Source organism: Bombina bombina, chromosome 3 (genome assembly GCF_027579735.1).
Source record: "Bombina bombina isolate aBomBom1 chromosome 3, aBomBom1.pri, whole genome shotgun sequence".
Classification (NCBI taxonomy): domain Eukaryota; kingdom Metazoa; phylum Chordata; class Amphibia; order Anura; family Bombinatoridae; genus Bombina; species Bombina bombina.
The window spans coordinates 293,423,623-293,451,478 of NC_069501.1; the positions used below are offsets into that span (position 1 = coordinate 293,423,623).

At 42.3% G+C, this 27,856-nt stretch overlaps 1 protein-coding gene across 1 annotated transcript in view; it reads right to left on the minus strand.

Moving 5' to 3' along the window:
- APOO (apolipoprotein O) overlaps positions 1-27,856 on the minus strand; it is a 420,782-nt gene that overhangs the window by 168,256 nt on the left and 224,670 nt on the right. Inside the window, 1 exon segment of the mRNA XM_053706366.1 lies at positions 19,492-19,546. Coding sequence (XP_053562341.1) covers positions 19,492-19,546 — 55 coding nt within the window.

The window sequence follows — 27,856 nt, forward strand, 5'->3', positions numbered from 1 at the left end:
TCTAGCAGAAGAAATTGCAACCAAAAACAAAACTTTCCAAGATAATAACTTAATATCAACGGAATGTAAGGGTTCAAACGGAACCCCCTGAAGAACTGAAAGAACTAAGTTGAGACTCCAAGGAGGAGTCAAAGGTTTGTAAACAGGCTTGATTCTAACCAGAGCCTGAACAAAGGCTTGAACATCTGGCACAGCTGCCAGCTTTTTGTGAAGTAACACAGACAAGGCAGAAATCTGTCCCTTCAAGGAACTTGCAGATAATCCTTTCTCCAATCCTTCTTGGAGAAAGGATAGAATCTTAGGAATCTTTACCTTGTCCCAGGGGAATCCTTTAGATTCACACCAACAGATATATTTTTTCCATATTTTGTGGTAAATTTTTCTAGTTACAGGCTTTCTGGCCTGAACAAGAGTATCAATAACAGAATCTGAGAACCCTCGTTTTGATAAAATCAAGCGTTCAATCTCCAAGCAGTCAGCTGGAGTGAGACCAGATTCGGATGTTCGAACGGACCTTGAACAAGAAGGTCTCGTCTCAAAGGTAGCTTCCATGGTGGAGCCGATGACATATTCACCAGATCTGCATACCAAGTCCTGCGTGGCCACGCAGGAGCTATCAAGATCACCGACGCCCTCTCCTGATGGATCCTGGCTACCAGCCTGGGGATGAGAGGAAACGGCGGGAATACATAAGCTAGTTTGAAGGTCCAAGGTGCTACTAGTGCATCTACTAGAGTCGCCTTGGGATCCCTGGATCTGGACCCGTAGCAAGGAACCTTGAAGTTCTGACGAGAGGCCATCAGATCCATGTCTGGAATGCCCCACAGTTGAGTGATTTGGGCAAAGATTTCCGGATGGAGTTCCCACTCCCCCGGATGCAATGTCTGACGACTCAGAAAATCCGCTTCCCAATTTTCCACTCCTGGGGTGTGGATTGCAGACAGGTGGCAGGAGCGAGTCTCCGCCCATTGAATGATTTTGGTCACTTCTTCCATCGCCAGGGAACTCCTTGATCCCCCCTGATGGTTGATGTACGCAACAGTCGTCATGTTGTCTGATTGAAACCGTATGAACTGGGCCTTCGCTAGCTGAGGCCAAGCCTTGAGAGCATTGAATATCGCTCTCAGTTCCAGAATATTTATCGGTAGAAGAAATTCTTCCCGAGACCAAAGACCCTGAGCTTTCAGGGATCCCCAGACCGCGCCCCAGCCCATCAGACTGGCGTCGGTCGTGACAATGACCCACTCTGGTCTGCGGAAGGTCATCCCTTGTGACAGGTTGTCCAGGGACAGCCACCAACGGAGTGAGTCTCTGGTCCTCTGATTTACTTGTATCTTCGGAGACAAGTCTGTATAGTCCCCATTCCACTGACTGAGCATGCACAGTTGTAATGGTCTTAGATGAATGCGCGCAAAAGGAACTATGTCCATTGCCGCTACCATCAAACCTATTACTTCCATGCACTGCGCTATGGAAGGAAGAGGAACGGAATGAAGTGTCCGACAAGAGTTTAGAAGTTTTGTTTTTCTGGCCTCTGTCAGAAAAATCCTCATTTCTAAGGAGTCTATTATTGTTCCCAAGAAGGGAACCCTTGTCGACGGAGATAGAGAACTCTTTTCCACGTTCACTTTCCATCCGTGAGATCTGAGAAAGGCCAGGACTATGTCCGTGTGAGCCTTTGCTTGAGGAAGGGACGACGCTTGAATCAGAATGTCGTCCAAGTAAGGTACTACTGCAATGCCCCTTGGTCTTAGCACCGCTAGAAGGGACCCTAGTACCTTTGTGAAAATCCTTGGAGCAGTGGCTAATCCGAAAGGAAGCGCCACGAACTGGTAATGCTTGTCCAGAAATGCGAACCTTAGGAACCGATGATGTTCCTTGTGGATAGGAATATGTAGATACGCATCCTTTAAATCCACCGTGGTCATGAATTGACCTTCCTGGATGGAAGGAAGAATTGTTCGAATGGTTTCCATCTTGAACGATGGAACCTTGAGAAACTTGTTTAAGATCTTGAGATCTAAGATTGGTCTGAACGTTCCCTCTTTTTTGGGAACTATGAACAGATTGGAGTAGAACCCCATCCCTTGTTCTCCTAATGGAACTGGATGAATCACTCCCATTTTTAGCAGGTCTTCTACACAATGTAAGAATGCCTGTCTTTTTATGTGGTCTGAAGACAATTGAGACCTGTGGAACCTCCCCCTTGGGGGAAGCCCCTTGAATTCCAGAAGATAACCTTGGGAGACTATTTCTAGTGCCCAAGGATCCAGAACATCTCTTGCCCAAGCCTGAGCGAAGAGAGAGAGTCTGCCCCCCACCAGATCCGGTCCCGGATCGGGGGCCAACATTTCATGCTGTCTTGGTAGCAGTGGCAGGTTTCTTGGCCTGCTTTCCCTTGTTCCAGCCTTGCATTGGTCTCCAGGCTGGCTTGGCTTGAGAAGTATTACCCTCTTGCTTAGAGGACGTAGCACTTGGGGCTGGTCCGTTTCTACGAAAGGGACGAAAATTAGGTTTATTTTTGGCCTTGAAAGACCTATCCTGAGGAAGGGCGTGGCCCTTACCCCCAGTGATATCAGAGATAATCTCTTTCAAGTCAGGGCCAAACAGCGTTTTCCCCTTGAAAGGAATATTAAGTAGTTTGTTCTTGGAAGACGCATCCGCTGACCAAGATTTCAACCAAAGCGCTCTGCGCGCCACAATAGCAAACCCAGAATTTTTCGCCGCTAACCTAGCCAATTGCAAAGTGGCGTCTAGGGTGAAAGAATTAGCCAATTTGAGAGCACGGATTCTGTCCATAATCTCCTCATAAGGAGGAGAATCACTATCGATCGCCTTAACTAGTTCATCGAACCAGAAACACGCGGCTGTAGTGACAGGGACAATGCATGAAATTGGTTGTAGAAGGTAACCTTGCTGAACAAACATCTTTTTAAGCAAACCTTCTAATTTTTTATCCATAGGATCTTTGAAAGCACAACTATCTTCTATGGGTATAGTGGTGCGTTTGTTTAAAGTAGAAACCGCTCCCTCGACCTTGGGGACTGTCTGCCATAAGTCCTTTCTGGGGTCGACCATAGGAAACAATTTTTTAAATATGGGGGGAGGGACGAAAGGTATACCGGGCCTTTCCCATTCTTTATTTACAATGTCCGCCACCCGCTTGGGTATAGGAAAAGCTTCTGGGAGCCCCGGGACCTCTAGGAACTTGTCCATTTTACATAGTTTCTCTGGGATGATCAAATTCTCACAATCATCCAGAGTGGATAATACCTCCTTAAGCAGAGCGCGGAGATGTTCCAACTTAAATTTAAATGTAATCACATCGGGTTCAGCTTGTTGAGAAATTTTCCCTGAATCTGAAATTTCTCCCTCAGACAAAACCTCCCTGGCCCCCTCAGACTGGTGTAGGGGCATTTCAGAACCATTATCATCAGCGTCCTCATGCTCTTCAGTATCTAAAACAGAGCAGTCGCGCTTACGCTGATAAGTGGGCATTTTGGCTAAAATGTTTTTGATAGAATTATCCATTACAGCCGTTAATTGTTGCATAGTAAGGAGTATTGGCGCGCTAGATGTACTAGGGGCCTCCTGAGTGGGCAAGACTCGTGTAGACGAAGGAGGGAATGATGCAGTACCATGCTTACTCCCCTCACTTGAGGAATCATCTTGGGCATCATTTTCAGTGTCACATAAATCACATTTATTTAAATGAGAAGGAACCCTGGCTTCCCCACATTCAGAACACAGTCTATCTGGTAGTTCAGACATGTTAAACAGGCATAAACTTGATAACAAAGTACAAAAAACGTTTTAAAATAAAACCGTTACTGTCACTTTAAATTTTAAACTGAACACACTTTATTACTGCAATTGCGAAAAAGTATGAAGGAATTGTTCAAAATTCACCAAAATTTCACCACAGTGTCTTAAAGCCTTAAAAGTATTGCACACCAAATTTGGAAGCTTTAACCCTTAAAATAACGGAACCGGAGCCGTTTTTAACTTTAACCCCTTTACAGTCCCTGGTATCTGCTTTGCTGAGACCCAACCAAGCCCAAAGGGGAATACGATACCAAATGATGCCTTCAGAAAGTCTTTTCTATGTATCAGAGCTCCTCACACATGCGACTGCATGTCATGCCTCTCAAAAACAAGTGCGCAATACCGGCGCGAAAATGAGGCTCTGCCTAAGATTAGGGAAAGCCCCTAAAGAATAAGGTGTCTAAAACAGTGCCTGCCGATATTATTTTACCAAAATACCCAGATTAAATGATTCCTCAAGGCTAAATATGTGTAATATATGAATCGATTTAGCCCAGAAAAAGTCTACAGTCTTAATAAGCCCTTGTGAAGCCCTTATTTACTTTCTGAATAAACATGGCTTACCGGATCCCATAGGGAAAATGACAGCTTCCAGCATTACATCGTCTTGTTAGAATGTGTCATACCTCAAGCAGCAAAAGACTGCTCACTGTTCCCCCAACTGAAGTTAATTCCTCTCAACAGTCCTGTGTGGAACAGCCATGGATTTTAGTAACTGTTGCTAAAATCATTTTCCTCTTACAAACAGAAATCTTCATCTCTTTTCTGTTTCAGAGTAAATAGTACATACCAGCACTATTTTAAAATAACAAACTCTTGATTGAATAATAAAAACTACAGTTAAACACTAAAAAACTCTAAGCCATCTCCGTGGAGATGTTGCCTGTACAACGGCAAAGAGAATGACTGGGGTAGGCGGAGCCTAGGAGGGATCATGTGACCAGCTTTGCTGGGCTCTTTGCCATTTCCTGTTGGGGAAGAGAATATCCCACAAGTAAGGATGACGCCGTGGACCGGACACACCTATGTTGGAGAAATTAACACACCACTGCAAGCTACATTGATCATGGCGTCTGGCCTCCTTTTTAAAGCGTACGCTGATCCAGTATCGTATTGAGGGTAAAAAAAAAAACAGGACTCCCCCTAAACTGATGTACATTTGTGGAGGAGAGTGTGAGCAACAATCTGTAACACAGATATTATTTTATAATGTTGGGTGCCATTATATGATGTGGCATTTGAGAGGCATTGCCTAAATGCAAAGCCTGCATGCAATTCTGAACTGGTTAAGAAGATATATACAACGTACTGTCACTATTACTTGAATTTTCACTTTTGGGAGACTCTTATTGTATATGTGATTAACACTCTACCTCTTGTATGTGGCATATGAACCTTGCATGCCCTACATGAATTTTGCTCAATCATAGCAGCCCCAATTAAATTATTGTGGGGGAGTCATAACACTGTCAACATATATGAACATACATTTGAACCTCTGAATTATATCTGTATATATATCTGTGCAGCAAAAGATCATTGAAATAAATTTATCACAATTTTAATTATTTGCGGACTCTATTTACACATTTATGGCAATTTAGTTATTTTCATATTTACATTTTTTCACTTTGCTGTACTCAGGAGACATAATTATAGGAAGAAGGGCATAAAGAAATAAAATAAAAAAAATCCTAGAAGTCTGAGAAGGTTCCTAAGACTTCTGCTGAAGGGCACAAATAAAATAAAAACAAAACAAAAACAAACACTTGAGCAAAAGGTTGAACCTGTACTTGGAACATCCGGTGTAGGGACAGTATTAACATCCACTTAACCGACATCTCCTTTGGAAAAGAATGCATCTCTCATCAGAGCGGACATCTATTTTCTGCCCTCAAAAGAAGATTTCACAACTTCCTCACCCAAGTTGAACAAATCATAAAAGATAGCTTTTCAGAGGTGAAAAAATAAATATTTTTAGCCTTCATAACGGGGTAATGCAGCTAGAGGAAGGTACAGAAACGATGACTTCTGAAAATAACCAGTTGGCATACCAACTTAAAAAGCAGTAATCTGTATCTTAATTACAGACTGAAAAACAGAATTTATGCTTACCTGATAAATTACTTTCTCCAACGGTGTGTCCGGTCCACGGCGTCATCCTTACTTGTGGGATATTCTCTTCCCCAACAGGAAATGGCAAAGAGCCCAGCAAAGCTGGTCACATGATCCCCCCCTAGGCTCCGCCTTCCCCAGTCATTCGACCGACGTAAAGGAGGAATATGCATAGGAGAAATCATATGATACCGTGGTGACTGTAGTTAGAGAAAATAATTCATCAGACCTGATTAAAAAACCAGGGCGGGCCGTGGACCGGACACACCGTTGGAGAAAGTAATTTATCAGGTAAGCATAAATTCTGTTTTCTCCAACATAGGTGTGTCCGGTCCACGGCGTCATCCTTACTTGTGGGAACCAATACCAAAGCTTTAGGACACGGATGATGGGAGGGAACAAATCAGGTCGCCTAGATGGAAGGCACCACGGCTTGCAAAACCTTTCTCCCAAAAATAGCCTCAGATGAAGCAAAAGTATCAAATTTGTAGAATTTGGTAAAAGTGTGCAGTGAAGACCAAGTCCCTGCCTTACATATCTGATCAACAGAAGCCTCGTTCTTGAAGGCCCATGTGGAAGCCACAGCCCTAGTGGAGTGAGCTGTGATTCTTTCAGGAGGCTGCCGTCTGGCAGTCTCATAAGCCAATCGGATAATGCTTTTAAGCCAGAAAGAGAGAGAGGTAGAAGTTGCTTTTTGACCTCTCCTTTTATCAGAATAAACAACAAACAAAGAAGATGTTTGTCTGAAATCCTTAGTAGCTGCTAAGTAAAATTTGAGAGCACGAACTACATCCAAGTTGTGCAATAAACGTTCCTTCTTTGAAACTGGATTAGGACACAAAGAAGGCACGACTATCTCCTGGTTAATATTTTTGTTAGAAACAACTTTCGGAAGAAAAACAGGTTTAGTACGCAAAACCACCTTATCTGCATGAAACACCAGATATGGAGGAGAACACTGCAGAGCAGATAACTCTGAAACTCTTCTTGCAGAAGAAATTGCAACCAAAAACAAAACTTTCCAAGATAATAACTTTATATCAACGGAGTGTAGGGGTTCAAACGGAATCCCCTGAAGAACTGAAAGAACTAGATTGAGACTCCAGGGAGGAGTCAAATTTTTGTAAACAGGCTTGATTCTGACCAGAGCCTGAACAAAAGCTTGAACGTCTGGCACAGCCGCCAGCTTTTTATGAAGTAAAACAAATAAAGCAGAAATCTGTCCCTTCAAAGAACTTGCAGATAATCCTTTCTCCAAACCTTCTTGAAGAAAGGATAGAATCCTAGGGATTTTTATCTTGTTCCATGGGAATCCTTTAGATTCACACCAACAGATATATCTTTTCCATATTTTATGGTAGATTTTTCTAGTTACAGGCTTTCTAGCCTGAACAAGAGTATCAATGACAGAATCTGAGAACCCTCGCTTTGATAAAATCGAGCGTTCAATCTCCAAGCAGTCAGTTGGAGTGAGGCCAGATTCGGATGTTCGAACGGACCTTGAACAAGAAGGTCCTGTCTCAGAGGTAGCTTCCATGGTGGAGCTGATGACATATTCACCAGGTCTGCATACCAAGTCCTGCGTGGCCACGCAGGAGCTATCAAGATCACCGATACCCTCTCCTGTTTGATCCTGGCTACCAGCCTGGGAATGAGAGGAAACGGTGGGAACACATAAGCTAGGTTGAAGCTCCAAGGTGCTACTAGTGCATCCACTAGAGTCGCCTTGGGATCCCTGGATCTGGACCCGTAGTAAGGAACCTTGAAGTTCTGGCGAGAAGCCATCAGATCCATGTCTGGGATGCCCCATAATTGAATTATTTGGGCAAAGATTTCCGGATGGAGTTCCCACTCCCCCGGATGAAATGTCTGACGACTCAGAAAATCCGCTTCCCAATTTTCCACTCCTGGGATGTGGATTGCAGACAAGTGGCAGGAGTGAGTCTCCGCCCATTGAATTATCTCGGTCACTTCTTCCATCGCCAGGGAACTCCTTGTTCCCCCCTGATGGTTGATATACGCAACAGTCGTCATGTTGTCTGATTGAAACCTTATGAATTTGGCCTTTGCTAGCTGAGGCCAAGCCTTGAGAGCATTGAATATCGCTCTTAGTTCCAGAATGTTTATCGGTAGAAGAGATTCTTCCCGAGACCAAAGACCCTGAGTTTTCAGGGGTTCCCAGACCGCGCCCCAGCCCACCAGACTGGCGTCGGTCGTGACAATGACCCACTCTGGTCTGCGGAAGCTCATCCCTTGTGACAGGTTGTCCAGGGTCAGCCACCAACGGAGTGAATCTCTGGTCCTCTGATCTACTTGAATCGTTGGAGACAAGTCTGTATAATCCCCATTCCACTGTCTGAGCATGCACAGTTGTAATGGTCTTAGATGAATTCGCGCAAAAGGAACTGTGTCCATTGCCGCAACCATCAAACCTATTACTTCCATGCACTGCACTATGGAAGGAAGAAGAACAGAATGAAGTACTTGACAAGAGTTTAGAAGTTTTGATTTTCAGGCTTCTGTCAGAAAAATCCTCATTTCTAAGGAGTCTATTATTGTTCCCAAGAAGGGAACTCTTGTTGACGGAGATAGAGAACTTTTCTCTACGTTCACCTTCCACCCGTGAGATCTGAGAAAGGCTAGGACAATGTCCGTATGAGCCTTTGCTTGTGGCAGGGACGACGCTTGAATCAGAATGTCGTCCAAGTAAGGTACTACTGCAATGCCCCTCGGTCGTAGCACCGCTAGAAGGGACCCTAGTACCTTTGTGAAAATTCTTGGGGCAGTGGCTAATCCGAATGGAAGTGCCACAAACTGGAAATGTTTGTCCAGAAAGGCAAACCTTAGGAACTGATGATGTTCCTTGTGGATAGGAATATGTAGATACGCATCCTTTAAATCCACCGTGGTCATGAATTGACCTTCCTGGATGGAAGGAAGAATTGTTCGAATGGTTTCCATTTTGAACGATGGAACCCTGAGAAATTTGTTTAAGATCTTGAGATCCAAGATTGGTCTGAATGTTCCCTCTTTTTTGGGAACTATGAACAGATTGGAGTAGAACCCCATCCCTTGTTCCTTTAATGGAACAGGATGAATCACTCCCATTTTTAACAGGTCTTCTACACAATGTAAGAATGCCTGTTTTTTTATGAGGTCTGAAGACAATTGAGACCTGTGGAACCTTCCCCTTGGGGGTAGCTCCTTGAATTCCAGAAGATAACCTTGGGAGACTATTTCTAGGGCCCAAGGATCCAGAACATCTCTTGCCCACGCCTGAGCGAAGAGAGAAAGTCTGCCCCCCACCAGATCCGGTCCCGGATCGGGGGCCAACATCTTATGCTGTCTTTGTAGCAGTAGCAGGTTTCTTGGCCTGCTTACCTTTGTTCCAGCCTTGCATTGGCCTCCAGGCTGGCTTGGCCTGAGACGTATTACCCTCTTGCTTAGAGGGTGTAGAACTTGAAGCTGGTCCGTTTCTACGAAAGGGACGAAAATTAGGCTTATTTTTAGCCTTGAAAGACCTATCCTGAGGAAGGGCATGGCCCTTTCCCCCAGTGATATCTGAAATAATCTCTTTCAAGTCAGGGCCAAACAGCGTTTTCCCCTTGAAAGGAATATTAAGCAATTTGTTCTTGGATGACGCATCCGCTGACCAAGACTTTAGCCAAAGCGCTCTGCGCGCCACAATAGCAAACCCTGAATTTTTCGCCGCCAATCTAGCTAATTGCAGGGTAGCGTCTAGAGTAAAAGAATTAGCCAATTTAAGAGCACGAATTCTGTCCATAATCTCCTCATAAGAGGTATCCTTATCTAGCGACTTTTCTAGTTCATCAAACCAGAAACACGCTGCTGTAGTAACAGGAACAATGCATGAAATTGGCTGTAGAAGGTAACCTTGCTGAACAAACATCTTTTTAAGCAAACCTTCTAACTTTTTATCCATAGGATCTTTGAAAGCACAACTATCCTCTATAGGGATAGTAGTGCGTTTGTTTAAAGTAGAGACCGCCCCCTCGACCTTAGGGACTGTCTGCCATAAGTCCTTTCTGGGGTCGACTATAGGAAACAATTTCTTAAATATAGGGGGAGGAACAAAAGGTATGCCGGGCCTTTCCCATTCTTTGTTTACAATATCCGCCACCCGCTTGGGTATAGGAAAAGCTTCGGGGGGCACCGGGACCTCTAGGAACTTGTCCATCTTACATAATTTCTCTGGAATGACCAAATTGTCACAATCATCCAGGGTAGATAACACCTCCTTAAGCAGAGCGCGGAGATGTTCCAATTTAAATTTGAACGTAATAACATCAGGTTCAGCTTGTTGAGAAATTTTTCCTGAATCTGAAATTTCTCCCTCAGACAAAACCTCCCTAGCCCCTTCAGACTGGAGTAAGGGCATGTCAGAACCATTATCATCGGCGCCCTCATGCTCTTCAGTATCTAAAACAGAGCAGTCGCGCTTACGCTGATAAGTGGGCATTTTGGCTAAAATGTTTTTAATAGAATTATCCATTACAGCCGTTAATTGTTGCATAGTAAGAAGAATTGGCGCACTAGATGTACTAGGGGCCTCTTGTGTGGGCAAGACTGGTGTAGACACATAAGGGGATGATGCAGTACCATGCTTACTACCCTCACTAGAGGAATCATCTTGGGCATCATTTTCACTATCACATGCATCACATCTATTTAAATGAGAAGGAACTTTGGCTTCCTGACATACAGAACATAGTCTATCTGATGGTACAGACATGATAAACAGGCATAAACTTGATAACAAAGTACAAAAAACGTTTTAAAATAAAACCGTTACTGTCACTTTAAATTTTAAACTGAACACACTTTATTACTGAATATGCGAAAAAGTATGAAGGAATTGTTCAAAATTCACCAAAATTTCACCACAGTGTCATAAAGCCTTAAAAGTATTGCACACCAAATTTGAAAGTCTTAACTCTTAAAATAACGGAACCGGAGCCGTTTTTACATTTAACCCCTATACAGTCCCTGGTATCTGCTTTGCTGAGACCCAACCAAGCCCAGAGGGGAATACGATACCAAATGACGCCTTCAGCACGCTTTTTCAGTGTATCAGAGCTCCTTAAACATGCATCTGCATGCTTTGCTTCCCAAAAAACAACTGCGCATTAGTGGCGCGAAACTGAGGCTCTGCCTATGACTAGAGAAGGCCCCCAGTGAAAAAGGTGTCCAATACAGTGCCTGCCGTCTTTTTTATCAAAATTCCCAAGATAAAATTAACTCCTCAAAGTAATAAACCACTAAACATGTTTATAAAACAAACGTTTTAGCCCAGAAAAATGTCTACCAGTCTTTAAAGCCCTTGTGAAGCCCTTTATAACTTGTTATTAAAATGGCTTACCGGATCCCATAGGGAAAATGACAGCTTCCAGCATTACCAAGTCTTGTTAGAAATGTGTCATACTTCAAGCAGCAAAAGTCTGCACACTGTTCCCCTCAACTGAAGTTACTTCATCTCAACAGTCCTGTGTGGAAACAGCCATCGATTTTAGTAACGGTTGCTAAAATCATTTTCCTCTTACAAACAGAAATCTTCATCTCTTTTCTGTTTCAGAGTAAATAGTACATACCAGCACTATTTTAAAATAACAAACTCTTGATTGAAGAATAAAAAACATAATTTATGCTTACCTGATAAATTCCTTTCTTCTGTTGTGTGATCAGTCCACGGGTCATCATTACTTCTGGGATATAACTCCTCCCCAACAGGAAATGCAAGAGGATTCACCCAGCAGAGCTGCATATAGCTCCTCCCCCCTACGTCAGTCCCAGTCATTCGACCAAGAATCAACGAGAAAGGAGTAACCAAGGGTGAAGTGGTGACTGGAGTATAATTTAAAAGATATTTACCTGCCTTAAAACAGGGCGGGCCGTGGACTGATCACACAACAGAAGAAAGGAATTTATCAGGTAAGCATAAATTATGTTTTCTTCTGTTATGTGTGATCAGTCCACGGGTCATCATTACTTCTGGGATACCAATACCAAAGCAAAAGTACACGGATGACGGGAGGGATAGGCAGGCTCATTATATAGAAGGAACCACTGCCTGAAGAACCTTTCTCCCAAAAATAGCCTCCGAAGAAGCAAAAGTGTCAAATTTGTAAAATTTGGAAAAAGTATGAAGCGAAGACCAAGTTGCAGCCTTGCAAATCTGTTCAACAGAGGCCTCATTCTTAAAGGCCCAAGTGGAAGCCACAGCTCTAGTGGAGTGAGCTGTAATTCTTTCAGGAGGCTGCTGACCAGCAGTCTCATAGGCTAAACGTATTATGCTACGAAGCCAAAAAGAGAGAGAGGTAGCAGAAGCTTTTTGACCTCTCCTCTGTCCAGAATAAACGACAAACAGGGAAGAAGTTTGGCGAAAATCTTTAGTTGCCTGCAAGTAGAACTTGAGGGCACGAACTACATCCAGATTGTGTAGAAGACGTTCCTTCTTTGAAGAAGGATTTGGACACAAGGATGGAACAACAATCTCTTGATTGATATTCCTGTTAGTGACCACCTTAGGTAAGAACCCAGGTTTAGTACGCAGAACTACCTTGTCTGAGTGAAAAATCAGATAAGGAGAATCACAATGTAAGGCTGATAACTCAGAGACTCTTCGAGCCGAGGAAATAGCCATTAAAAACAGAACTTTCCAAGATAACAATTTTATATCAATGGAATGAAGGGGTTCAAATGGAACACCCTGTAAAACGTTAAGAACTAAGTTTAAACTCCATGGCGGAGCAACAGCTTTAAACACAGGCTTGATCCTAGCCAAAGCCTGACAAAAAGCCTGGACGTCTGGATTTTCTGACAGACGCCTGTGTAACAAGATGGACAGAGCTGAAATCTGTCCCTTTAATGAACTAGCTGATAAACCCTTTTCTAACCCTTCTTGTAGAAAAGACAATATCCTAGAGATCCTAACCTTACTCCAGGAGTAATGTTTGGATTCGCACCAGTATAGGTATTTACGCCATATTTTATGGTAAATCTTTCTGGTAACAGGCTTCCTAGCCTGTATCAGGGTATCAATAACCGACTCAGAAAAACCACGTTTTGATAAAATCAAACGTTCAATTTCCAAGCAGTCAGCTTCAGAGAAGTTAGATTTTGATGTTTGAATGGACCCTGTATCAGAAGGTCCTGTCTTAGAGGTAGAGACCAAGGCGGACAGGATGACATGTCCACTAGATCTGCATACCAAGTCCTGCGTGGCCATGCCGGCGCTATTAGAATCACTGATGCTCTCTCCTGCTTGATTTTGGCAATCAATCGAGGAAGCAGCGGAAAGGGTGGAAACACATAAGCCATCCCGAAGTTCCAAGGTGCTGTCAAAGCATCTATCAGAACCGCTCCCGGATCCCTGGATCTGGACCCGTAGCGAGGAAGTTTGGCGTTCTGGCGAGACGCCATGAGATCTATCTCTGGTTTGCCCCAACGTCGAAGTATTTGGGCAAAGACCTCCGTTCTTTATCTGGTTTGTTGACAACCTTGACAGATGAAATCTCCCCCTTGGGGGAGATAATTTGAAGTCTAGAAGGTATCCCTGAGATATGATCTCTAGTGCCCAGGGATCCTGAACATCTCTTGCCCAGGCCTGGGCGAAGAGAGAGAGTCTGCCCCCCACTAGATCCGGTCCCGGATCGGGGGCTCTCGGTTCATGCTGTCTTTGGGGCAGCAGCAGGTTTCCTGGCCTGCTTGCTCTTGTTCCAGGACTGGTTAGGCTTCCAGCCTTGCCTGTAACGAGCAACAGCTCCTTCCTGTTTTGGTGCAGTGGAGGTTGATGCTGCTCCTGTTTTGAAGTTCCGAAAGGGACGAAAATTAGACTGTCTAGCCTTAGCTTTGGCTTTGTCTTGAGGTAGGGCGTGGCCCTTACCTCCTGTAATGTCAGCGATAATCTCTTTCAAACCGGGCCCAAATAAAGACTGCCCCTTGAAAGGTATATTAAGTAATTTGGACTTAGAAGTAACATCAGCTGACCAGGATTTTAGCCACAGCGCCCTACGTGCCTGTATGGCGAATCCTGAGTTCTTAGCCGTAAGTTTGGTTAAATGTACTACGGCCTCCGAAATGAAGGAATTAGCTAGTTTAAGGACTCTAATCCTGTCCGTAATGTCGTCTAGCGTAGATGAACTAAGGTTCTCTTCAAGCGACTCAATCCAAAATGCTGCCGCAGCCGTAATCGGCGCGATACATGCAAGGGGTTGTAATATAAAACCTTGTTGAACAAACATTTTCTTAAGGTAACCCTCTAATTTTTTATCCATTGGATCTGAGAAAGCACAGCTATCCTCCACCGGGATAGTGGTACGCTTAGCTAAAGTAGAAACTGCTCCCTCCACCTTGGGGACCGTTTGCCATAAGTCCCGAGTGGTGGCGTCTATTGGAAACATCTTTCTAAATATTGGAGGGGGTGAGAACGGCACACCGGGTCTATCCCACTCCTTAGTAACAATTTCAGTTAGTCTCTTAGGTATAGGAAAAACGTCAGTACTCGCCGGTACCGCAAAGTATTTATCCAACCTACACAGTTTCTCTGGTATTGCAACGGTGTTACAATCGTTGAGAGCTGCTAAGACCTCCCCTAGTAATACACGGAGGTTCTCCAATTTAAATTTAAAATTTGAAATATCTGAGTCCAATCTGTTTGGATCAGAACCGTCACCCACAGAATGAAGCTCTCCGTCCTCATGCTCTGCGAGCTGTGACGCAGTATCAGACATGGCCCTAGCATTGTCAGCGCACTCTGTTCTCACCCCAGAGTGATCACGCTTGCCTCTTAGTTCTGGTAATTTAGACAAAACTTCAGTCATAACAGTAGCCATATCTTGTAATGTTAACTGTAATGGCCGCCCAGATGTACTAGGCGCCAAAATATCACGCACCTCCCGGGCGGGAGATGCAGGTACTGCCGCGTGAGGCGAGTTAGTCGGCATAACTCTCCCCTCGCTGTTTGGTGAAATTTGTTCACATTGTACAGATTGACTTTTATTTAAGGTAGCATCAATACAGTTAGTACATAAATTTCTATTGGGCTCCACCTTGGCATTGGAACAAATGACACAGATATCTTCCTCTGAGTCAGACATGTTTAACACACTAGCAAAAAAACTTACAACTTGGTTATAATCTTTTTTAGCAAAAAACGTACTGTGCCTCAAAGAGGTACTAACGATTAAATGACAGTTGAAATAATGAACTGAAAAACAGTTATAGCATCAAACTTTAAAACCACAAAACCTTTAGCAAAGGTTTGTTCCCATTAGTAAAATAACAATAATTAAATTTGACATAAAAAATACAAAGCAACGTTTTTATTCACAGTCACTATAAGAATTCTCACAGCTCTGCTGAGAGAATTTACCTCCCTTCAAAGAAGTTTGAAGACCCCTGTGATCTATCAGAGATGAACCGGATCATGCAGGAAATATAAAAGTATTTTTTGATGCGTAGCAAAGAGCGCCAAAAACGGCCCCTCCCTCTCCCACACAGCAGTGAAGAGAAACGAAACTGTCACAATTAAAGCAAAAAAACTGCCAAGTGGAAAATAATGCCCAAATATTTATTCACACAGTACCTCAGCAATGTAAACGATTCTACATTCCAGCAAAAACGTTTAACATGATAAATAGTTATTAAAAAGGATTAGTGACCTTTAACAGAGTAGTTCCGGTGAAATACCATCCCCAGAATACTGAAGTGTATACATACATGTCATTTTAACGGTATGGCAGGATTTTCTCATCAATTCCATTCAGAAAATAAAAACTGCTACATACCTCAATGCAGATTCATCTGCCCGCTGTCCCCTGATCTGAAGCCTTTACCTCCCTCAGATGGCCGAGAACAGCAATATGATCTTAACTACTCCGGTTAAAATCATAGTAAAAAACTCTGACAGATTCTTCCTCAAACTCTGCCAGAGAAGTAATAACACGCTCCGGTGCTATTTTAAAATAACAAACTTTTGATTGAAGTCATAAAAACTAAGTATAATCACCATAGTCCTCTCACACATCCTATCTAGTCGTTGGGTGCAAGAGAATGACTGGGACTGACGTAGGGGGGAGGAGCTATATGCAGCTCTGCTGGGTGAATCCTCTTGCATTTCCTGTTGGGGAGGAGTTATATCCCAGAAGTAATGATGACCCGTGGACTGATCACACATAACAGAAGAAACTACATTTAAACACCAAAAAACTCTAAGCCATCTCCGTGGAGATGTTGCCTGTACAACGGCAAAGAGAATGACTGGGGAAGGCGGAGCCTAGGGGGGATCATGTGACCAGCTTTGCTGGGCTCTTTGCCATTTCCTGTTGGGGAAGAGAATATCCCACAAGTAAGGATGACGCCGTGGACCGGACACACCTATGTTGGAGAAAAAGGCTTTTGCTTTCAAAGGAAACTTAGGAACAAGAGACAGATAATATCTTCCCTGAAACCTATCTGGTAATCCTGAGAAACTATATTTAAAACCCAGGGATCCTGAACAGACTGGAACCTCTTGAAAAAGGCATAAACTGCCCTCCTACTAGAATATTTGTATTGGGGGCCATACCTTCATGCTGACTTGGATGAGGGAGTAGGCTTTGTAGGCTTCTTAGACTGCTTAGATCTGTTCCAATCTGAACTTGGCTTCCATGCTGAATTGGAAGACCTTTGTTTCTGAAAGGTGGAAGAGGATTTTAGTTCCTTAATCTGACGAAAGGAACAAAAACTATTAGAAGCTTTAAATTTACCCTTAAGACTTTTTGCCCTGTGGAAGAAAAGCTCTTCTTCTTCCTGTCACAATAAAAATAAATGAATTTAACCCAGAATCAAACAACCTCTTTCCCAGAAAAAAAAGAAGAGATAAAAGAGCTAGTAGAAGGTAAATCATGAACTGACCTTTTACACTTAATTGAAGTCGGCATAGCCGCCAGCATTTCAGAAACAATGGAGAGAATTTTGTGTAGAACAAACAGTAGGAGGGCAGATACCTTAAGAAGCAAGAGCAGCATTAGTATGAAAAGAACCCATAAAAAACATTTAAAAAACAAGAGTTGCACAGCTGAGCTGGAGGCAACACATCACCAAGTTTACAATATACATACTTCACATTGTTAGGAAAGTGTTCAGAGGAAATAGCTTCTAAAAATATTTCAGGTATAGACACAGAAGGCTCCATGACTAGTGAAAACTACAACAAAGTAGAAAACACAACAATAAGGCTATATTCTCCCTAAAAAGAGCTCTTGAAGCAAGGGAAATACAAAAGGCAAAAACAAACAGCAAGGCTGCAGAGCGCTAACCAACTACAAAGAAAATGAATAAATGCACTTAAAAAACCTAATAGTGTGCTCAAAAGAGCAAAGGAACAAGCACGTAAACGGCATGATAAAATAGACTAAAAGCACGCAAAAATACCTACTTGTGAAAAAAACAACATGCAGTTCGATATCCTGATCAGCCGATGTGTACAAATCCAATGAACTGACGTGCTAAGTCAATGAGCGGCGCAAACTCAATAAGCCGACTTGGGCAAAAAATGCAACAGGGAATAGAGCCTTATAACTTAAAGGGACATTATACACTCATTTTTTTTCTTTGCATAAATGTTTGGTAGCTGAGCTATTTATATAGCCCATAAAGTTTGTTTTTTTTAAAAAATGTATAGTTTTGCTTATTTTTAAATAACTTTGCTCTGATTTTCAGACTCCTAACCAAGTCCCAAAGTTTTATGAGAATGTATTGCTCCTGTTTGTTTAAAGGGTCTTTTCATATGCAAAAGAAGGGGGAAGGGGGAAGAGTCTTATTTACCACTTTTCCAGCTACCTTTTCAACAGAGATAAACTGAGAGCTTCTAAGTAAGTTTTTGAACAGTTTTATACTGGATTTTTATATCATTATCTGTGCATCTTATTCTTTATAGTAGTGTCTATTACATGAAGTTATATGAAAATGAGTGTATACTGTCCCTTTAAAGCAGCCAAAATATAAATATGCATTAAGTATTATCCCTAGGCTATAGAGTACAATAACATACAAACTAAACAGCACAATAGGCTTAGATAAGTGCAAGAATTATAAATAAATAAAATTGTACCCAAAGGCACCCAACAACCTACAGCAGAGGAAATGGAATAGAGTATACCGATGACCCAACAGGAGGCGGTGAATGACAGGCCCCCGCAACACCTGTGGAAGGGTTCTGACTAACCCCCATAAGGTGCAATTGTGTCACTACCCAAAACTCCCAATACATCTCTCAGCAGCGCTCTGAGGGGAAATTGGGCTTCAACTCAGTATGAGAACCTCTCTCACAAAAGAACATCTGGAGCACCTTCATTCTTCGCCTACCTCCAGGGAAGGCAAAGACAAGAATAGTTTATAGTATGGTGGGAGAGGTTTTATAGAGCTCTTGGGGTTTGGGAATCTTTGCCTCTTCATAGTGGCCAGAAAGAATATTTCCCAAGAGTAATGGATCATGGACTCTCACCACCTGTATGGTTAACATACACATGATAGTAATTGTAATGTTCCTTTAAATAGTGCTGTTTCATATTCATGGATGCATGGCCGAATCATTTGCCGATTAATGTCCCGGTATGGGCATATGCTTTTAGACTTAGGGCCAGATTTAATAACTATTGGGTAGACAGGGTTCTCAGGCAGAGAGTTATCCTTGCTCAAGAATTTCCTTGTACAGCCCACCCCTGCTCTTGGGTAATCAATTGCACTAAAGCAGGGTTTGTCAATCATCCTAGTCAGATCAGCCCAGGATGTTTTATGCTGGAATGCAGTGATCTTGCAACAGCTTCTGCTTAACTTGCAGTCATAGACTAACTGAAAGAGTTCTAACGCATTCTAAGGCAGCAGTATCTGCAACTATACATAACTTTATAACAAACATTGCTGCCAGATGGCTAAACCAAACATGCACATGCCTGAGCTCACCTAGGACTACTCTTTAACAAAGGATACAAATACAAGTAAACACATAATAGAAGTCAGAAAGTTGTATAAAATGTCATGCTCTATCCAATCCAGTTAAGTTTAATTTTGACTTTACGGTCTCTTTAAAATGAAAAAGACTGACTGAGCTCAGCAACAATGAGGGGGAATAGTCAACAGCAACATTGCAGTAATTTCCAGCACACAGTTTTGAAGGTCACAGATAAAGCTTCTTTATGTTTGTATCATATTGAAACAATAATAAAATAACTGTTTCGGATCATCTAAAAATAAAATTTCTCATCACATGCAGATTGTCATCATGCCAGCACCGCTTCACAACATCAACAGAAGGTTACTAACAGATTCTTCTAATTTAATCTGCATTCATTAAAGGGAATTCTAGTCAACACTAAAATGCACATCAGAGAAGACCAATTAGAAACAGTTTTTGAATATAGTTTTTCTTAAAAAAAATGATTCAAGTCAAAGCTATTACTATTTTCAGTGATTTACTGTGCAGTACACTATGTTCATTTATATTCACAGATTGTGTCTAAATACATGAATTGAAACAAAGTGCTCTATTACCTTTTGAATGCTCTAAAGCAGTTTCCATCTTGGGCTGGGCCTTGGAATAAGTGTCCTAAAATTAAAAAAAAAACAAAAAAAAAACATAATTTATGCTTACCTGATAAATTCCTTTCTTCTGTTGTGTGATCAGTCCACGGGTCATCATTACTTCTGGGATATAACTCCTCCCCAACAGGAAATGCAAGAGGATTCACCCAGCAGAGCTGCATATAGCTCCTCCCCTCTACGTCAGTCCCAGTCATTCGACCAAGAATCAACGAGAAAGGAGTAACCAAGGGTGAAGTGGTGACTGGAGTATAATTTAAAAGATATTTACCTGCCTTAAAACAGGGCGGGCCGTGGACTGATCACACAACAGAAGAAAGGAATTTATCAGGTAAGCATAAATTATGTTTTCTTCTGTTATGTGTGATCAGTCCACGGGTCATCATTACTTCTGGGATACCAATACCAAAGCAAAAGTACACGGATGACGGGAGGGATAGGCAGGCTCATTATATAGAAGGAACCACTGCCTGAAGAACCTTTCTCCCAAAAATAGCCTCCGAAGAAGCAAAAGTGTCAAATTTGTAAAATTTGGAAAAAGTATGAAGCGAAGACCAAGTTGCAGCCTTGCAAATCTGTTCAACAGAGGCCTCATTCTTAAAGGCCCAAGTGGAAGCCACAGCTCTAGTGGAGTGAGCTGTAATTCTTTCAGGAGGCTGCTGACCAGCAGTCTCATAGGCTAAACGTATTATGCTACGAAGCCAAAAAGAGAGAGAGGTAGCAGAAGCTTTTTGACCTCTCCTCTGTCCAGAATAAACGACAAACAGGGAAGAAGTTTGGCGAAAATCTTTAGTTGCCTGCAAGTAGAACTTGAGGGCACGAACTACATCCAGATTGTGTAGGAGACGTTCCTTCTTTGAAGAAGGATTTGGACACAAGGATGGAACAACAATCTCTTGATTGATATTCCTGTTAGTGACCACCTTAGGTAAGAACCCAGGTTTAGTACGCAGAACTACCTTGTCTGAGTGAAAAATCAGATAAGGAGAATCACAATGTAAGGCTGATAACTCAGAGACTCTTCGAGCCGAGGAAATAGCCATTAAAAACAGAACTTTCCAAGATAACAATTTTATATCAATGGAAAGAAGGGGTTCAAATGGAACACCCTGTAAAACGTTAAGAACTAAGTTTAAACTCCATGGCGGAGCAACAGCTTTAAACACAGGCTTGATCCTAGCCAAAGCCTGACAAAAAGCCTGGACGTCTGGATTTTCTGACAGACGCCTGTGTAACAAGATGGACAGAGCTGAAATCTGTCCCTTTAATGAACTAGCTGATAAACCCTTTTCTAACCCTTCTTGTAGAAAAGACAATATCCTAGAGATCCTAACCTTACTCCAGGAGTAATGTTTGGATTCGCACCAGTATAGGTATTTACGCCATATTTTATGGTAAATCTTTCTGGTAACAGGCTTCCTAGCCTGTATCAGGGTATCAATAACCGACTCAGAAAAACCACGTTTTGATAAAATCAAACGTTCAATTTCCAAGCAGTCAGCTTCAGAGAAGTTAGATTTTGATGTTTGAATGGACCCTGTATCAGAAGGTCCTGTCTTAGAGGTAGAGACCAAGGCGGACAGGATGACATGTCCACTAGATCTGCATACCAAGTCCTGCGTGGCCATGCCGGCGCTATTAGAATCACTGATGCTCTCTCCTGCTTGATTTTGGCAATCAATCGAGGAAGCAGCGGAAAGGGTGGAAACACATAAGCCATCCCGAAGTTCCAAGGTGCTGTCAAAGCATCTATCAGAACCGCTCCCGGATCCCTGGATCTGGACCCGTAGCGAGGAAGTTTGGCGTTCTGGCGAGACGCCATGAGATCTATCTCTGGTTTGCCCCAACGTCGAAGTATTTGGGCAAAGACCTCCGGATGAAGTTCCCACTCCCCCGGATGAAAAGTCTGGCGACTCAAGAAATCCGCCTCCCAGTTCTCCACTCCCGGGATGTGGATTGCTGACAGGTGGCAAGAGTGAGACTCTGCCCAGCGAATTATCTTTGATACTTCCACCATTGCTAGGGAGCTTCTTGTCCCTCCCTGATGGTTGATGTAAGCTACAGTCGTGATGTTGTCCGACTGAAACCTGATGAACCCCCGAGTTGTTAATTGGGGCCAAGCTAGAAGGGCATTGAGAACTGCCCTCAATTCCAGAATGTTTATTGGAAGGAGACTCTCCTCCTGATTCCATAGTCCCTGAGCCTTCAGAGAATTCCAGACAGCGCCCCAACCTAGTAGGCTGGCGTCTGTTGTTACAATTGTCCAGTCTGGCCTGCTGAATGGCATCCCCCTGGACAGGTGTGGCCGATAAAGCCACCATAGAAGAGAATTTCTGGTCTCTTGATTCAGATTCAGAGTAGGGGACAAATCTGAGTAATCCCCATTCCACTGACTTAGCATGCATAATTGCAGAGGTCTGAGGTGTAGGCGTGCAAAAGGTACTATGTCCATTGCCGCTACCATTAAGCCGATCACCTCCATGCATTGAGCTACTGACGGGTGTTGAATGGAATGAAGGACACGGCATGCATTTTGAAGCTTTGTTAACCTGTCCTCTGTCAGGTAAATCTTCATTTCTACAGAATCTATAAGAGTCCCCAAGAATGGAACTCTTGTGAGAGGAAAAAGAGAACTCTTCTTTTCGTTCACTTTCCATCCATGCGACCTTAGAAATGCCAGAACTAACTCTGTATGAGACTTGGCAGTTTGAAAGCTTGAAGCTTGTATTAGAATGTCGTCTAGGTATGGAGCTACCGAAATCCCTCGCGGTCTTAGTACCGCCAGAAGGGCACCCAGAACCTTTGTGAAGATTCTTGGAGCCGTAGCCAATCCGAATGGAAGAGCTACAAACTGGTAGTGCCTGTCTAAGAAGGCAAACCTTAGATACCGGTGATGATCTTTGTGGATCGGTATGTGAAGGTAAGCATCCTTTAAATCCACTGTGGTCATGTACTGACCCTCTTGGATCATGGGTAAGATTGTCCGAATAGTTTCCATTTTGAACGATGGAACTCTTAGGAATTTGTTTAGAATCTTTAAATCTAAGATTGGCCTGAAAGTTCCCTCTCTTTTGGGAACCACAAACAGGTTTGAGTAGAACCCTTGTCCTTGTTCCGACCGCGGAACCGGATGGATCACTCCCATTATTAACAGATCTTGTACGCAGCGTAGAAACGCTTCTTTCTTTATCTGGTTTGTTGACAACCTTGACAGATGAAATCTCCCCCGTGGGGGAGATAATTTGAAGTCTAGAAGGTATCCCTGAGATATGATCTCTAGTGCCCAGGGATCCTGAACATCTCTTGCCCAGGCCTGGGCGAAGAGAGAGAGTCTGCCCCCCACTAGATCCGGTCCCGGATCGGGGGCTCTCGGTTCATGCTGTCTTTGGGGCAGCAGCAGGTTTCCTGGCCTGCTTGCTCTTGTTCCAGGACTGGTTAGGCTTCCAGCCTTGCCTGTAACGAGCAACAGCTCCTTCCTGTTTTGGTGCAGTGGAGGTTGATGCTGCTCCTGTTTTGAAGTTCCGAAAGGGACGAAAATTAGACTGTCTAGCCTTAGCTTTGGCTTTGTCTTGAGGTAGGGCGTGGCCCTTACCTCCTGTAATGTCAGCGATAATCTCTTTCAAACCGGGCCCAAATAAAGACTGCCCCTTGAAAGGTATATTAAGTAATTTGGACTTAGAAGTAACATCAGCTGACCAGGATTTTAGCCACAGCGCCCTACGTGCCTGTATGGCGAATCCTGAGTTCTTAGCCGTAAGTTTGGTTAAATGTACTACGGCCTCCGAAATGAAGGAATTAGCTAGTTTAAGGACTCTAAGCCTGTCCGTAATGTCGTCTAGCGTAGATGAACTAAGGTTCTCTTCAAGCGACTCAATCCAAAATGCTGCCGCAGCCGTAATCGGCGCGATACATGCAAGGGGTTGTAATATAAAACCTTGTTGAACAAACATTTTCTTAAGGTAACCCTCTAATTTTTTATCCATTGGATCTGAGAAAGCACAGCTATCCTCCACCGGGATAGTGGTACGCTTAGCTAAAGTAGAAACTGCTCCCTCCACCTTGGGGACCGTTTGCCATAAGTCCCGAGTGGTGGCGTCTATTGGAAACATCTTTCTAAATATTGGAGGGGGTGAGAACGGCACACCGGGTCTATCCCACTCCTTAGTAACAATTTCAGTTAGTCTCTTAGGTATAGGAAAAACGTCAGTACTCGCCGGTACCGCAAAGTATTTATCCAACCTACACAGTTTCTCTGGTATTGCAACGGTGTTACAATCGTTGAGAGCTGCTAAGACCTCCCCTAGTAATACACGGAGGTTCTCCAATTTAAATTTAAAATTTGAAATATCTGAGTCCAATCTGTTTGGATCAGAACCGTCACCCACAGAATGAAGCTCTCCGTCCTCATGCTCTGCGAGCTGTGACGCAGTATCAGACATGGCCCTAGCATTGTCAGCGCACTCTGTTCTCACCCCAGAGTGATCACGCTTGCCTCTTAGTTCTGGTAATTTAGACAAAACTTCAGTCATAACAGTAGCCATATCTTGTAATGTTAACTGTAATGGCCGCCCAGATGTACTAGGCGCCAAAATATCACGCACCTCCCGGGCGGGAGATGCAGGTACTGCCGCGTGAGGCGAGTTAGTCGGCATAACTCTCCCCTCGCTGTTTGGTGAAATTTGTTCACATTGTACAGATTGACTTTTATTTAAGGTAGCATCAATACAGTTAGTACATAAATTTCTATTGGGCTCCACCTTGGCATTGGAACAAATGACACAGATATCTTCCTCTGAGTCAGACATGTTTAACACACTAGCAAAAAAACTTACAACTTGGTTATAATCTTTTTTAGCAAAAAAACGTACTGTGCCTCAAAGAGGTACTAACGATTAAATGACAGTTGAAATAATGAACTGAAAAACAGTTATAGCATCAAACTTTAAAACCACAAAACCTTTAGCAAAGGTTTGTTCCCATTAGTAAAATAACAATAATTAAATTTGACATAAAAAATACAAAGCAACGTTTTTATTCACAGTCACTATAAGAATTCTCACAGCTCTGCTGAGAGAATTTACCTCCCTTCAAAGAAGTTTGAAGACCCCTGTGATCTATCAGAGATGAACCGGATCATGCAGGAAATATAAAAGTATTTTTTGATGCGTAGCAAAGAGCGCCAAAAACGGCCCCTCCCTCTCCCACACAGCAGTGAAGAGAAACGAAACTGTCACAATTAAAGCAAAAAACTGCCAAGTGGAAAATAATGCCCAAATATTTATTCACACAGTACCTCAGCAATGTAAACGATTCTACATTCCAGCAAAAACGTTTAACATGATAAATAGTTATTAAAAAGGATTAGTGACCTTTAACAGAGTAGTTCCGGTGAAATACCATCCCCAGAATACTGAAGTGTATACATACATGTCATTTTAACGGTATGGCAGGATTTTCTCATCAATTCCATTCAGAAAATAAAAACTGCTACATACCTCAATGCAGATTCATCTGCCCGCTGTCCCCTGATCTGAAGCCTTTACCTCCCTCAGATGGCCGAGAACAGCAATATGATCTTAACTACTCCGGTTAAAATCATAGTAAAAAACTCTGACAGATTCTTCCTCAAACTCTGCCAGAGAAGTAATAACACGCTCCGGTGCTATTTTAAAATAACAAACTTTTGATTGAAGTCATAAAAACTAAGTATAATCACCATAGTCCTCTCACACATCCTATCTAGTCGTTGGGTGCAAGAGAATGACTGGGACTGACGTAGAGGGGAGGAGCTATATGCAGCTCTGCTGGGTGAATCCTCTTGCATTTCCTGTTGGGGAGGAGTTATATCCCAGAAGTAATGATGACCCGTGGACTGATCACACATAACAGAAGAAAACAATAATGGGTACAAAATCCAATTACCGTATAAATTGTATATAGTAGTACACTTGACTCCCATATTTATCAGGTAATAGGTATGTACATTTTATGTTATCCATATTTTCTTAAAAAAACATAATCAAACCTATGTGTGCAAAGTATGAAAGAAAAAATATAGCTGTATTTTACTGAACTGTTGACCAACAAATAATGTAATTTTCTCTCATGTAACCATAAGGGACATGTTACTTAGGGCTGGCTCTATAATGGGGCCCAGGCAGTACTTAACAAGGGCGTCACATGGGCACTTTTTATCATTTTTAAGGCAACCAGATTCTCCTCAAGTCACTTTTATACCTGAAATACAAAGAAGTTTAAATAAAGCACTGCACTTTGAACTTGATCTGTGGCTGTTGGGAGAGACAACCACGACGCCTTGGAAACGGGAGGCGAGTTAGCCGGAAGACTCTTAAGGATCCAGTCTGCCCAACTTGCACTTTTTAAGTGCCCTGCTAAATGTGAGTACATTTCTTACGTTGCCTTTGACAATTTTGTCTGGAGATTTTACACTATGAAGCGCCTTCTCTGATTTTTCTTAGACTTTCTCGTGGTGGATATCCTGACACTTGAGAAGAGCGGCCTGAATGACGCAGCGTAAACACCGCTTGTTTGACCTGAATTAACCATCATGTCTGTCATGGACTGCACATATTTTTATTAATCTTGCAATATTACATATTACATACAAGAATTATTACATATTACATTTAGAGAAATTGCTGGTATTGCATTGGTTTAATATTGTACTAATAGGCGCCCCTATCTTTTGTTACTATCTGTCTAACACTGATTGTGCTTTGTGAGTATACCTATGTATGTTTTTTTGCCTTTAAGACGCAGTACAATGGTTGGGTTTGGACTGTAGTGGAAAGAGAGTGGGGGCATCATTTTATTCTCAGACCCAGGCAGTACATTATCAGTGCTATTCCTTGAATTTGACCTGACATTACTCAAATGTTTTCTCTCTTCTGTCTAAGGGCTAGATTATGAGTGGTGCGCTAGCAGTTGTGAAAGCTATTCTAATTTCAGCTTTTTGCGCGCATCGGGTTAGTGCTTGTGTGAAAACTTTTTACTTTCAACTTATACTTGTGCTAACCGACACGCGCAAAAAGCTTACTTCTAGCGGAGTTCATGTGTGAGTGGGAGCGCAAAATACTGTTCCACTAATCTAGAACTAAATTAGAATGTTTCAAAATGTATCTACAAATTTTTTGTTGTTATATTTTTTTAAATTAAACTCCTTTGTTGAATACACCAATGTTTTATGTGGGAGATCTCCCTCTCAACCAGTGAGCAACAGAGTCCCAGGACAGCTGTACACAGTCATACACTTCCTGCTAGAGTCACTTCAAATTTTGAGTTGTTACTAAATCTTTTTTGTGCAAAAATATTAAAATGCTAAAAGGGACAGTCTATTAAAAAATAAACGTTCATGATTCAGATAAAGCATGTCATTTTAAACAACTTTCCAATTTACTTTTAGCATCAATTTTGCTTTGTTCTCTTAGTATTCTTATTTGCAAGCTAAACCTAGGTAGGCTCATCAGCTAATTTCTTAGCCCTTGAAGGCCGCCTTTTATCTGAATGCATTTTGACATTTTTTTTCACAACTAGAGGTCGTTAGTTCATATGTGACATATAGATAACATTGTGCTCATGCACGTGGAGTAACCTAGGAGTCAGCACTTATTGGCTAAAATGCAAGTCTGTCAAAAGAACTGAAATAAGGGGGCAGTCTGCAGAGGCTTAGATACAAGGTAATCACAGAGGTAAAAAGTATATTAATATAACTGTTGGTTATGCAAAACTGGGGAATGGGTAATAAAGAGATTATCTATCTTTTTAAACAATAAAAATTCTGGTGTAGACTGTCCATTTAACTTTTCATTTATGTAAAGTTAGAGCACTACGTCTCTTTGAAAAAGCAACCTCAACCCCTCTAGGTGTCTTTGTCATAGAATTAAAAACAAAATGTGATTATACAAATAACAAAGGTCAGATTAATAGGGACACAGAACTAAGTACACCAAACGTGTATTTTTTTTTTTTTTTAAATAACACTTTATCATGATTTTGTTTTTTTAAATATGCTGGGGCCAGATTGTCCCATTGATATTTAAAGTTGTATGTCCCTTTGAATTAGCACCTGAATCTTATGAATCTGTTCACTCTATAATTATACCAACCTGAGACCGCCTCTTATGTTAGACAGACAGTAAAGTCCAAATTGAACTTTTATGATTCAGATAGGGCATGTGATTTTAAACAATTTTCCAATTTACTTTTATCATCAAATTTGCTTTGTTCTCTTGGTATTCTTAGTTGAAAGCCTAGGTAGGCTCATATGCTAATTTCTAAGCCCTTGAAAGCCGCCTCT